The sequence below is a fragment of the Tasmannia lanceolata genome, unplaced genomic scaffold, assembly GCF_043159265.1.
Source record: "Tasmannia lanceolata isolate RefF3 unplaced genomic scaffold, GAP_Taslan_0.1 ptg000037l, whole genome shotgun sequence".
Classification (NCBI taxonomy): Eukaryota; Viridiplantae; Streptophyta; class Magnoliopsida; order Canellales; family Winteraceae; genus Tasmannia; species Tasmannia lanceolata.
This window is the reverse complement of record NW_027518714.1, coordinates 19,045,829-19,059,091: the sequence shown is the minus strand read 5'-3', so window position 1 is coordinate 19,059,091 and position 13,263 is coordinate 19,045,829. Positions and strand designations below refer to the sequence as shown.

Sequence of the window (13,263 nt, the reverse complement as noted above, 5' to 3'; positions counted from 1 at the left end):
TTTACCTTGGCCGCGTTCTTCAATGCACCACATCCGCATTCCGCGTTTTTTCCTACAGAGTCAATAAAAACTCCTTTGACTCTCCTTAGTTATGACTCCGTCAACCGCATCAACTGCATCAACCACGTTCTTGGCCATGTTCACGCCAAGTTGACAAGGATTTTTCTTGGCCGCACTTCGCGTCACATCCGTGTTTTTAAACACTTACTCAGTGTGAAGGCATAGCCAGTTTGATGCACTAGTGATTATGCTCTAATACCATGTGAAACTATGCTCTAATACCATGTGAAAGGAACAATTACTCCAAAAGCTCAAGCTGTTGGAAATGATGTTATTTAATCTTTTATACTTCAACAGACATATGATTTGGATTGGTGGACATGTGCACCAATTGGGCGATAGAGAAGGTTTATAAACTAAGTTTGGGTTTATACTTTATGATTGATGTGGTTTCCGTCATTGTTAATTTTTTTATTGGTAAAAGGAGATTCCTGTGGAATAATGATGCATATTATCATTATTATTTTTTGAGTTTGCATGCATATTATCATTATCATTATTATTAATTATAGAACTTAATTTACCTTATCATTTTCTTACTTTTGGTACTATTAAGTGCTAGACTTTTTAATTTGGGTGATTGGAGTTTGCACAAGGTGTAGTTTTGCCCAACTTGAAGTCACAATAGCCTGGTTCTATAGAGTGATTGCCGTTTTCTGCAACCCTTACCATGCAACCGGTGCCAGACAGCTAATACATTCCACTTGTTGAACAGGGTCTATGGTCCGTATGTCCCAAGAAGTAAAGGCTTGTATACATTCCACTTGTTGAACACTTGTTTACATATAAGCACCATTAATGGTCCATATTATGTATTGTGCATGTAGAACCTGTAGAGTGATTGTGTGGTGTGTGCTATGCAGGTTGAGACACTAGTTAGTATCATATAGTTATCCTAATGTTAAGTTAAAGTATCTTATAGTTATCCTAATGTTAAACTAAGTCTTCTCATGGGTATTAGAATTTTTCTTTAGTATGTTTATTATTATCTTATATGTGCAGGCATGGTTCTTAGATCAGTTCGGAGTACTTCACGATGGGAAACAACCTTATCCTGGTGCCATTTCGACATGTATGTTAACTTGTAAGCTTTTCTGATTGGATTTGGTAATTGGTGTTTCATTTTTGGTTGAACTATATGATGATGTTTATGAGTTAATTACTTTGCACAATAGTAGAAAAGCTATCAAGTCATGGTGCCAAGATGGTGATCATAAGCAATTCTTCCAGACGTGCATTGACGACCATGGAGAAGATGAAGAGCCTCGGATTCGATTCTTCTCTCTTCCTTGGGGCCATCACGAGTGGAGAATTAACGCATCAGTACCTTCATAGGTTAGAGTGGTTTCTTTTTCTCTGACAAGCTGAGACCTCATTGAAGAATATAGCTATTGCATTGAAGTGTTAGTCATATAACAACTAAAACTGGCTCTGGGATATTGTTGTTGTAAAATATAAATTTACTTTAAAGAAAATATAATGAGAAACATGTTGCTTTCACTGGTACAGTCATAGACTCAATGATGCAAGTTTAAGTGAATTTATGTTGGGATTCTGTGTTGAAGAAGCAGACCTAATTTTTCCACCAATGCTCGAAACTCCGGTTCAATTCTTCTGACTCAGTTGAATCAATGAAGAACTTGTATCACTTTAATAAACAACTGAGGTTCAAACTTGGTAGTTAGAGCCGGCAAGTTCTGAGTTAGTTAGCAAGCTTCTTTTATTTTTTGAAAGATGACAATTTTATTGATACTATGAAAGTTACATTGGGGACTAGAGGTCCCAACTTGCAATACATAGAATCAATTAAGGAAGGCCAGGAGCATACTCCTAGACCAGTTAAAACCAAAGGAGAAAATCTACAAATTCATCCGCAACAGTGAGGACCGCCCATCCATGAACTGTCATCCTGCCGAGTAACTAATTTACTTCCCTACAATCTGGAATCACAGCCTAGAGAGGCTACACCACTCCCCCAAAAGAACATAGCACTACCCTAAGGCCTCCAAAAGATCAAATCCAACAAAAAGTGCCATATTTGGGGGCCTCTCATGCAAGGCTTTCCTCAAAACAGACTTGTCATCACCATTTGGATAGTCATTTAGTTTGGTGATCTAGACAAGCTATCGAACCTGAGAGAGACTCGATCATGCTATGCTGAATCTGGGATTCTAGCAGATATACAACCCCGGAAAACGGGATCAGGACTTCCAGAGGGTCGTTGATCGCCAGTCTTTCCTCCACCAGACGGCAATCCACCGCGTTAGTGTGGAACCGATTTTGTCTCCATCCAACCCATAATCCGAACCCCAAATTCCTTGTGAAGTCCTAGAACAAATGGGGCCCAATGGGTCACCATGCAAGGTCGCGGGAGGCCGATCCGCCGCTAAGGAGAAGTTCGATTCCTGGATGGCAAATTCAGGAGTTTCCTTCGAGAGCTCAACCCCAATGGGATAGAACTGGTCAAAGATTTTGAGCTTAACACCAGAATTGGGGAAGAGCCATCGAGGGGCTATAATCTTAGCCGAGACGAAGCTCATACAATTCTGATGGTTGCCCCCCTTCTTGGTTTCGACAACCTTGCCAAAAAGACCCCCTAGAGCCTCCATCGTAGAGACAGCCCAGGCATGCAACGGGATGCCATAAAAACGAACTCAAAGCACCTCCTCTCTTTGAATAAATTCCTTTTTCCATGGTGAGAGGGAAAGAAGATGCTTGTCCAGGGCCACAGATCCCTTTTGCAATGATCTGTGAAGCCTGCGATTCTGAATCAAACATAAAAAGAACTTCATCCTTTGCCAAAAAAGAAGGGCAATGTAACGACGGGAGTTCCCAGGGCACTTGTGCCCAATTCCACAGCTCCTGCAAAAACTCATTATGATTTTTCTTTTTCCCGATCAAGCAGGATCTGAGAGAACCTAACCGCACATCTTCTTCCTTCCCTGAAATAGATAAAATTGGAACCGCAGAATTTCTGTTGCGATAAATTTTACCCGAGTCAGGCGAGAGGTTAGGCTCATCATCCTTAGATTGCGCCCTAGGAGATCGAGGGATCCATTTTAATGATGATCTGGTCGCATGACACCAGCGACAATCAACCCGCCATTTATAGTTTAGGTATTGACAAGGGGAGCAAAACCATGCCCCAAGTTTTTTATCTTGGACATGTTTGGTTCTCCCTCCCACCCCAAGAAGGAGGAGGGGAGGAAATCAATCAAGCCTGTGAACATCTTCTGCATCTAAACCGCCATCCAAATTTTTGATAGCGGCAATCAGGGCATTGCCAATCCTCTTCCCTGAGATGCCTGGCCGCTCTTCTCGTTTTCTTCCTCTTCCAAAGATGAAAGGTGGTGGGGAATTCGGATAAATTTTTTCGGTTCAAACTCTTTTTGATTCGTTCAAACTCCTCCTCCTCTGTCTTCTTCCATTCACAAGAGAGTTGTAGAAGCCTTTGCAAGCTTCTAAACATGGTTCAAGGAGTAACCTGCGTTCATCTATATGTGATATAGGCACACCTGTAAAACCATTGGTTCGACCGGAAATATAAAATCATGGCATTTTTTAAACATGACAATTGTTTCTCTTGTTTATAACCAAGGCACAAATCTGGGTGAAATTGGATTTTTGAGATATATTTTGACAGTGTATCATATGGGCTAGATATGTGTGTCATATATCTTGATCAGATAAGAATTTTTGGGAGATTGCAGTTGAGGGGTTCTCTCTTGTTGGAGTCTAGACCTGGAGCAGAATATGGAGTGGGAGAAGAGTACGAGGACAAGTCAGTTGTAAGTGGTTCAGGGTTGTGAGTGGTATGAGAACTTCTGTAAGCAGATAATTCCAGCTTCAAAGTGTTGGAGTCATCAAGATCAACATCAAAGGCTTCAATAGAGGAGTTTCGTAGTAACAAGATAGGGGAGGAATAGTTTGAGATACAAATAGCAAGGTCCGACCATCTTATTAGGACATGCTTGCTTTATGAGACAGAACCCCTAGTTGTTGATATTAGAGGCCGTGCTCCTGTGGAATTTTGTGGGTAGGACTTAGTTGCTGGATGGAGGTACATTGTCCATTGGATTAATGTAGCAAACCCGGAGGCTCGCGAATAACTACCACAATTTTAGGAGCTCAATGGGACCAAATCTTCATATCCATACAACCATCCGTAACCCATAAAAAATAGAGAAACATTTAATGGTAAATTTCAGCATGAAATGAACTATAAGCAACGGACCATCAATGATAAATACTTCTACTTCAAGTAGTTATTGAACATATCAAATAAATGACTCAAAGATAGGATTTTAAGGCTCAAATAACTGACTTTATTCGCTGATTCATTGTTGTCCATAACATAAAAGAAAGATCTAAGGCCCAAAAATTTATTAGAAAATGACAAAAGGCTCAAAATATGCTAGGGTAACTTATGGGTAAGGTTCCTATGGGGTTTCAAAGGCGAAAGGGGTCCTAAAAGGGCTGAAATCAAGGAAAAATCTCACCGGTTTGAACACAACAGTCCTTTCAATTTAAATCTTGCTAGCGAAGAGGCCAAGAGAATGGGAGAGAAGCTCCTAGGTGCAATCCATATGTCCGAGCAGCAGCGTCGTACCCAAAATAAGAATTTGAAGGAAAAAGAGAAGTACGGAGGAGATTATAGAGGGTTAGAGGGAATGGGAGAAGGTATGAGGGTGCGAGAAAGAGAATAGGGAGAACGTATGAGGAAAAAAGGGTAATGAAATGGGGGATTCCAAGAAAAGATGGCTAGGAAGGAGATTAAAGGAGGAATAGAGAGAAAATAAGGGGCGAGATAGAGAGAGATCAAGAAAAGATGGCTAAGTAAGGAGATTAAAGAAGGAATAGGGAGAAAATAAGGGACGAGATAGAGAGAGATCAAGAAGAGATGGCTAGGTAAGGAGATTAAAGAAGGAATAGGGAGAAAATAAGGGATGACATGAGAGAGATCAAGAAAAGATGGCTAGGTAAGGAGATTAAAGGAAGAATAGGGAGAAACGCGACAGGGACAGGGAGAAATGAAGAGAGAGAAAAAGGTCAGAGAGAGAGAGAGAGATAGAGAGAGAGAGAGATGAGAAGAGATAGGGAAGAAGAGGCTACCTCGAGAGGGGAGAGAGGACGCCCATGGCGTGGAGGAAGGGGAGACGTGCGGCTCCTTTGTTTTTTTGTTCTCTTGCAAATTCTATCAAAAATTAGGTTTTCTCCCCTCTTGCTTTCTCTTTTATATTGCTTTGTTGGTGGGCCCCTTTGCTAACTCACTAAAATGAAAGTGAAAAGATTGTTATACCCCTACTCACAAAGAAGAAGAATTAGTAGCATTAGGGCATAACAGGAAAAACTAGCTAAACAAAAGGGAAAAGTCATAAGTGGTGTGTGCAAGGGTGGGCCCTAGATGATGTGGACATCCCCAAAATAACTAATGTAATCAAATAACATGAGAAATAAGCAAGGTGTCAACGATAATAAAAAGATCTAATGGTCGGATCACATTAGTTCTCCCCGGGTAGGAAGAACTCGACTCTGTCGAGTAAAAGAGTTGATGCATGCCATGACACGTCATAGCGGAGTCGTCGTATCTGCCTGGCATCCAACCACAAAGCCGATCGTCCACGCCAACTAATCAAGTATCTCCTACAAAATCCTCGACGAGCATCCACTGTCCAAATGTGCAGGATGTGATCTCCACAAGATGTCGAGACGATGAGGAATGGCTCTGGCAACCCTCCAAGCGATGTAAAACGAGTGGCTCCAATCGCAGAAAAATCATATCGAAAGAGTGTCGATGACAGAATCCCCATGCTGAATATCTAGCCTCTCTGGTGATGATCTGTGACTGCCCTAGACTTCTCGTTGCTTGCACGCAACCGCTCCAACACCTCTTGTTGTACCTCTTTTATGTGCTGGACAAGATCCTCAGCTTCAGCACTGCTACGCTCGGTGTAAGGTATGGTGGTACGGTCAAGCAGGTGGGGAATGGAAAATCCAAGGATGGCCTCAAAGGGTAAAGGAGATCTACCAATGGTACTATCAAAGAAACTGTGATATGCGAATTCTGCTTGAGGTAGAATCAAGTTCCATTGATGGTGTATCTCACTAGTTAAGCACTTCAATAAATTTCCTAGGCTGCAATTAACCATTTCTGTTGGCCCATTTGTATGGGGATGGTAAGCACTACTGACTTGAAGTTTTGTCCCCATTTTACTCCATAAAGTTCTCCAGAGAACTGACACATCCGAAAACCTACCGACACAAATTGACATGAAACGAGACACATTTAAGAACCTCTCAACATTAATAACGATGAACTCACACCTCCTAGCAGTCCTAATGATAGGGCAATTCATGACAGTGCTTGGAGTTTGAGTTTTCATGGACTGGGTTACACTAGAATGGGTCATACAAACTGTCCTCTCATTTTCCTCATCACCTATGGGTATTGCTATATTAGTTTGGGGTTTGAATGTCCTAGGCGGAGGACGATCTGATGACCTATGATCTTGTTCACCACATGTAAAGTGTTTGAATGTAGTATCTTGTGGTTCATGTCCCATAAGTCCACGCCCCATGGTCGTGCTCTTAGGAGGAAGAGTGGGGCTCGAGCGAGTAGACATTGGGCCTCTGTTTGTTGAGGTAGAAGGGACACTGTCAATGTCCTTTCGCCTCGCTTTACCTTGCACGTGTGGAGTGGCTAGGAGAGTATCCTTAGGAGTCATGGTATCCTTAGGAGCCTTAGTACCAAGATGTTTGTTAATGCGATTCAGGGTAACTCTCCTCCTGGATAACATGTCTGAGTGTTGGTCCAATGTAGACTGAGCGTGTCGTTCCCAAGCTCCTCGAGGTTGGACTCGACTTTGCCCATGATGTGAAGCATTGGTCCTATAAGCCATAGCTTGGGCGTGTGTGTTCTACGTGCAGGACAATCCTATAGAGATGAGATTCTAACACTAGGTCACCAAAATAAGAAAAACGACAATGCTACACTACAAATTTGACGCCTGACTATCCTAGGACAGATCCTACGACCTAAAGATACTCAAACAAACAAGATTGACCATGTGAAATTCAACTAACACGAAATGAAACTCTAGATACTGAATGACTACGAAACTGACCTAGACTGACGTTATAACCTAAACATGCCCCACAAGACAAGACTGACTAATCTAGACTTTAACAGGAGTTTAACCGAACACTTGGTGTGCACTAGACAAGCTAACTAGGACTCACAATTATAGAAGGTTTCTTTCAGGACTTTCAACGAACACTTGGTGTGCTAACGATGATAGACTTGAGTCCTGTGCTCTGATACCACTTTGGTGCAAACTCGGAAGGCCCGCGAATAAGTACCAGGATTTTAGGAGCTCAATGGGACCAAATCTTCACATCCATACAACCATCCATAACCCATAAACAAATAGAGAAATATTTAATGGTGAATTTCAACATAAATAAAGCATGATATTAACTATAAGCAATGGACCATCAATGATAAATACTTCTACTTCGAGCAATTATTGAACATATCAAATAAATGACTCAAAGATAGGATTTTAAGGCTCAAATAACTGACTTTATTCGCTGACTTCTTATGGAGGGTTGGCAACTAGGGGGAAATTCTAGTCCTTTTAAAAGGATCTAAGAAATTTAGGTTCTACGTAGTTTAAGAGAAGCAAATTCTAGGACTAGTGTATGCCTACCAGGGGACGCAGATTTCCCCTTTATGTATATGGTACTCCACCCGTTGTGTAGGTGTTGAGTTGCTTTTTCACGTCTTACGTTTTGCATAAAAAATCTCTTATGTACATTTGATTAAGAAGAAACCTTGTTAATCTTCAATGATTTCTCATTATTTATAGATTTACCATTCTCAGGAGGGACGACCCCTGGTTTGCAGCACTAGGTAGATCATGTATTCACATGACTTGGAGTGATCGGGGTGCAATCTCTCTTGAGGTATACTATATCCTTGAAAAGTTTTTTGATAAATTATTTCAAAATATTTTGCCTCGAAAATTGCTTTGAAGATGTAATCTTTGTAATTTCAGAATTGGAATCTATGCTGACAGTAACCTTCTCTCAGTAATTGCTGCCAGATTGTTATTGAACATAATATTGTGTTCATCATTTCATGTGGCATCCGTCAATAGTTTTCCATCTTGTCGTATCTTACTCATATTTTTTGTCAATGCAGCGCTTAAATGAAATATTTTAACACTGTTTGATCTTGAAATATGTTTTTTGAAATGAGAGCTTGGGAGAGTATAAGATGTTAGTTGTAATGTTTAGAATCTTTAGATTCAATTGTGTTGGAAATTATCTTGAGTTTGGACATTTATCTTGAGCATATGATTATACAGCATTATTAATGATTAGATTCAAATGCATAAGCATATACATGGACAGAAGATTTCTGTTGACGTGCTTTGGCATTGCGTAGGACTAGATCCTAAGCCTTTTCACACTTTTTTTTTTTAAATATCTTCATCCGAAGTGCCCTATATAAGAAAAGGATCCTCAAATAAGTAGCTTTGCTGATCTTGGGTGTCTTCGTAGTGACCGAAACTAAATCTTTAAGGGTGAGTCAGATGTTCACAAGGATGGATGGATGGATATGAGGGAAGTCTCCATTTGCCGATATCCTAGATCTTGAGCTTGGGGTGATTTAGATTGGTCATGCTGAGATTAATGTCCTTGCAGTTTTTCTTGTCTTAATGGATGAATTAACCAATTCTTATACTTGGATAGCATCCCTTGATTAGGTCCATTAGGATGGCATTAGGTCTATACTGTAAGCTTCTTTTTTATCTAGGAATTTTGAAACTAATAGAAAATAACTGTTTGTTAAGCAGGTTTCTATTGATGAACTATGAACTAACAAAGTTATAAACTTATAATTAGCTGAAACTAGGCATTTCGTTTTTAATCTATGCACTGTGTAGTACCAGCGAGCATGTCCAGGATGTGAAGAAATAAGAAATTCCAAGAAATCAAAGGATGACTACTGTGTTATTGACATGGTAACTGTGTTATTGACATGATAGAAATCAATGTTTTAAACTTGAAACTCCAAGATCTGCTATAATCTGATTTTTGGATCCACGATACAGTCATGCTTTATTTTTTCTTAGAAGTTGCCCTTGGTTTTACCCCAAGTCTTGTCCAAGTCAAGATTTTTATGTACTCAATCAAGCTCTAAGACACCATGTAGATAAAGATGGTCCTTTTGTGTGGGTAAATGAGGATGTTTCCTTGTAAAATATTTGGGATGCCAATTCATATTTTATCTCTATCTTGAAACATAAGTTCTTCGCTCTTTATGTAGTACTTATTTGATCCTTATGGTTTTACAGCAGTTAGTGATTCTAGCAATTATGTCTATCTAGGCAAATTGTTTGTAGCAGAAAAGAAGGCATATCAAACAAAATTAAAGCTGCTTCAACTGCTAATTATCTATAAATTGTTTGTGCAGGGTTTAGGCTTGCAAGTTGTGGAAAGCGTTGAAGATGCAGATTTTATTTTGGCTCATGGCACTGAAGCCCTTGGCCGTGCTTCTGGCGATTCACTTCCCTTGAAACTTGAGGATCTTGAGTACATAATAGAGTGCTGTGTGGGAAAGAAAATACCCATGGTGGTAGCCAATCCCGATTATGTCACTGTTGAAGCCAGAGCTTTGCGAGTTATGCCTGGTAGGATTGCTGTCTTAACATAGTAGATTGAATATTCTCGTAAATAGAATTATGAAAACCATAATGAGAACAACCATCTACCAGTTGATCTTTACCAATGGTGCTTCTAGAATGGTGTTCATCATGTGGAGATGCAATCACCTTGGGATGTTTGATAGAATCCTTTGGCATATTTCGATCTTTTCCATTTTTTGGGCATATGGATTGAGAAAAATGAGGGAGTTTTTTTAAGGCACGCCTTATAGCCTTGTCAGCTGATGCTAGAATATTACAGCTCATATGATCAGATGGACATTAGTTAGGCCTGATTTCAGAGGCCATTTCTTCCAGGATTTCACTAGGAAGTGTGGAGAAATTCTGCTGGGTAGGATTCCTATGAAGAATGTGTCTGTTTGGAGCACCAAATAACTACATCAAAATTAATTTGACTGTAGCCCCATCGGTAACCCAGGTCCATCCGGTGTGGATGGTGCATTTAGAGCTGTGTATGACCCGGTTTTATACTCTTATTCAGGTCTGATTGGTAAGTGTTATTATAATTAGGCAGAAATCAGATATTGTCTCACGGGGATTTGGATTTACAAGACAAAGTTTAGTACTCGTTATCTTAAGGGAACTTGTCCAACACAATTTCTTGGGCCGAGGGTAGAAGTTCCATCCCTTGGAGATTCGTTTTTTTCATTGATGAGATCGTTGACAATTGCAGAAATTTTGATATTTCCTTTTCTTGTATCCCCAGTCAGGCTAATGATTTAGCCAATTTGTTGGCTAAATCTTGTGTCCATCAGGAAGTGTTGTCCGAGGGGTAACATGTGCACTCCCCCTCCCCCCCTCTGTAATTATTTTCCTCTATTAATTCTAGTTATCTTTTCAAAAAAAAAAAAAAAAAAAAAGTTTTCCTAATGCACACACATTTTCCCCCCTTCTCATTCCCATTCTTCCAGTAACTCACTTTCGTGATTCATGAGTCGTGTATTGTTGATCTTATTAGGTACATTGGCAGCTAAATATGAAAAGCTTGGCGGTGAAGTGAAATGGATGGGAAAACCTGATAAGGTAATTCATAATCAGAAATATCATAAATTTCTCTCGGGGTGTGCCTATGCATATGTTCATTACATGCTCACATAACTGTTGTCATCTGTAACACCTGTTGCTTAATTACGCCATTAAGAACATCAAATCCTGTAGTTGAAGGTAAAGATACATTCTTGTGACGACTCGTGGCTTCTTTATGCAAGAAATATATTGTTAGAGAGACAGAAGGTTGGCAAGTGCCACAACTTCCATCAACTCCTCTAAAAAAGATAAGCAAGAAAGAGACATAATGATGCAGATAGCATGCCAAGTAAGTGGCATATTTGCCTAGTGGGATTTATATTTCCATGTTATTTAGTTTAGGAATTTTTTTTCCTGTTATTTAGATTCTAGGATATTTATTTCCATGTTTTTAGTTGTTAGGACTTTTATTTTCTATGGAATTTTATTTCCTAATGGGCAAATGTGCCACTTATTTGGCATGCTATCTGCATCACATAAGCTCTTATGTGTAGTGGAGGAACATGATTGTTTTTCTTTTTCTTTTTTTAAATTTCAGCATTTATTCAAAACCTCTAAGGAAACAATAGGGAAGCATCAGTTAAAAGAAAAAAAAGAAAAAGTCAGAGAAACAATCATTATCAGTTGCATGGTTCCTTGTGTTTTCTCCCACAAATTTTGAAGCTTTTTACTTGATTAACACATTCAAAGTGAAATGCATAACATTTTACAGTGAAAAGTTTGTTTCTTTCCCATTTCAACCAACCTCATTTTTTTCCAGTTTTTATTTTGATAAGCCGCTTTCGTTCACCCCCGATACTTATATGGTATCAAACCTATTCTAGGTGATCTATCAATCTGCAATGGCCATGGCTGATGTAGATGCTTGTGATTGCATTGCTGTGGGTGACTCTCTCCACCATGATATTAAGGGTGCAAATGTAGCAGGGATTCAATCTGCATTTATAACTGGTGGGATTCATGCTTCTGAACTTGGCCTTGGTAGTTTTGGGGATGTTGCTGAGTCCACTGCCATTGAAGCTCTTATATCCAACTGCAATGCTCACCCATCATATGTCTTGCCTTCTTTTACATGGTAGCATCTTTCAATCTTGGTAAGGTCGAGCATCATATTTCATTTGCTTTTTAAGAAATGCATTTAAACTTAATTTTCTATGAATTATTGAAATATAGGGCTACAGAAGAGGCACCTTGTTTGGCCCATTGAAAGTGCTTGAAGCAAAATTTGTCTGATTGCTATCAGATCAGACTGATACAGATGTGCAATGTTTTAAGCTTTTATTTAGGGAGATGATATTTTCACCCCTAAAATATAGGGCTACATAAGAGGCACCTTGTTTGGCCCATTGAAAGTGCTTGAAGCAAAATTTGTCTGATTGCTATCAGATCAAACTGATACAGACGTGCAATGTTTTAAGCTGAACTTTTTCAATCTTCAAAAGAATATTTTTAAAAATATCGTGTGCGCGCCTGAAGTCCAGTATATTTTTTCAAAAAGTACAGTGAGGCCCACTTCATAGGATGATCCAACAGGTCATTTGTTGGGTGTGCGCGCCTGAAGTCCAGTATATTTTTCAAAAAGTACACTGAGGCCCACTTCATAGGATGATCCAACAGTTCATTTATTGGGCCACAATGTATATTAATCATTTGCATAGGATGATCCTAACCCTTCAATCTATAGAGGGAGCACATTATAGAAACCTCTATCGATCAGTGGGTTAGAATCATCCTGTGGAGATGATTTCCAAGGTACAGCCTATTTAAGTTGTGACCCAACGAATGAATTGTTGGATCATCCTACGAAGCGGGCCCCACTGTACTTTAAGAAAAAATATTGGATGTCACGCATGTTAGGGGTAAACGACAAGCCACACAAATTAACTTTCCTGTAAATGGATTTCACCTTGAAGAAACTGATTTGGGTTTCCATTAACTAGTTCATTCACCTGACATAAATCCTACTAATTCTGTCAGATTGCAGGTTGAATGAAGGGGAATCCTGCAACCTAAGCTGGTGTTGGTGTCATCCTAAACTATCTGCCAAGTTGAATTCTCCTTTATGATATTGCTTCTGCCTGGCCTACATTTTGAATCAATATGGACTCTGTTTTCTTCTATTGAAGAATCATATGAAAGATTGATTCCCCTGTAATACTTCTTTGATCGAAGTAGTTGTACCAAATTCTGGCAAAATTTTGCTTCCTTTTTTATTTGAAAGTTGTTCCAATTTAACATTGCAATATCAATCAGAAGTACCCATCACTACATATTGATTTATCTGTATTTTATGAAGCCTACAAAACAAAAAGGTAATGGAAGAGACTATCACATATCCTTTGAATTGTAGCTTTAATGCAAGAAAAGCTCTTCTTCCTCCAACAATAATTTGCGTGTGCGCAAATCCAGTGAAATTTGACTTTTCATTTTCTTTGGAGAACTCAAT

General features: G+C 39.4%; 1 protein-coding gene across 11 annotated transcripts in view; it reads left to right on the top strand.

Moving 5' to 3' along the window:
* LOC143861954 (Haloacid dehalogenase-like hydrolase (HAD) superfamily protein) overlaps positions 1-13,087 on the top strand; it is a 49,644-nt gene extending 36,557 nt beyond the window's left edge. For 5 of the 11 annotated variants that reach the window (XM_077372925.1, XM_077372921.1, XM_077372924.1 and 2 more), the window contains 7 exons: positions 1,063-1,144; positions 1,236-1,395; positions 7,944-8,025; positions 9,542-9,758; positions 10,750-10,814; positions 11,642-11,911; positions 12,795-13,087. In XM_077372925.1, coding sequence (XP_077229040.1) covers positions 1,063-1,144; positions 1,236-1,395; positions 7,944-8,025; positions 9,542-9,758; positions 10,750-10,814; positions 11,642-11,896 — 861 coding nt within the window. In that variant the 3' untranslated portion in view covers positions 11,897-11,911; positions 12,795-13,087. Of the gene's footprint in view, positions 1-775; positions 802-1,062; positions 1,145-1,235; positions 1,396-7,943; positions 8,026-9,541; positions 9,759-10,749; positions 10,815-11,641; positions 11,912-12,794 lie in introns of all 11 variants that reach the window. The other 6 variants (XM_077372929.1, XM_077372930.1, XM_077372931.1 and 3 more) reach the window with 6 other exon arrangements.
* Positions 13,088-13,263: the final 176 nt, after the last annotated feature.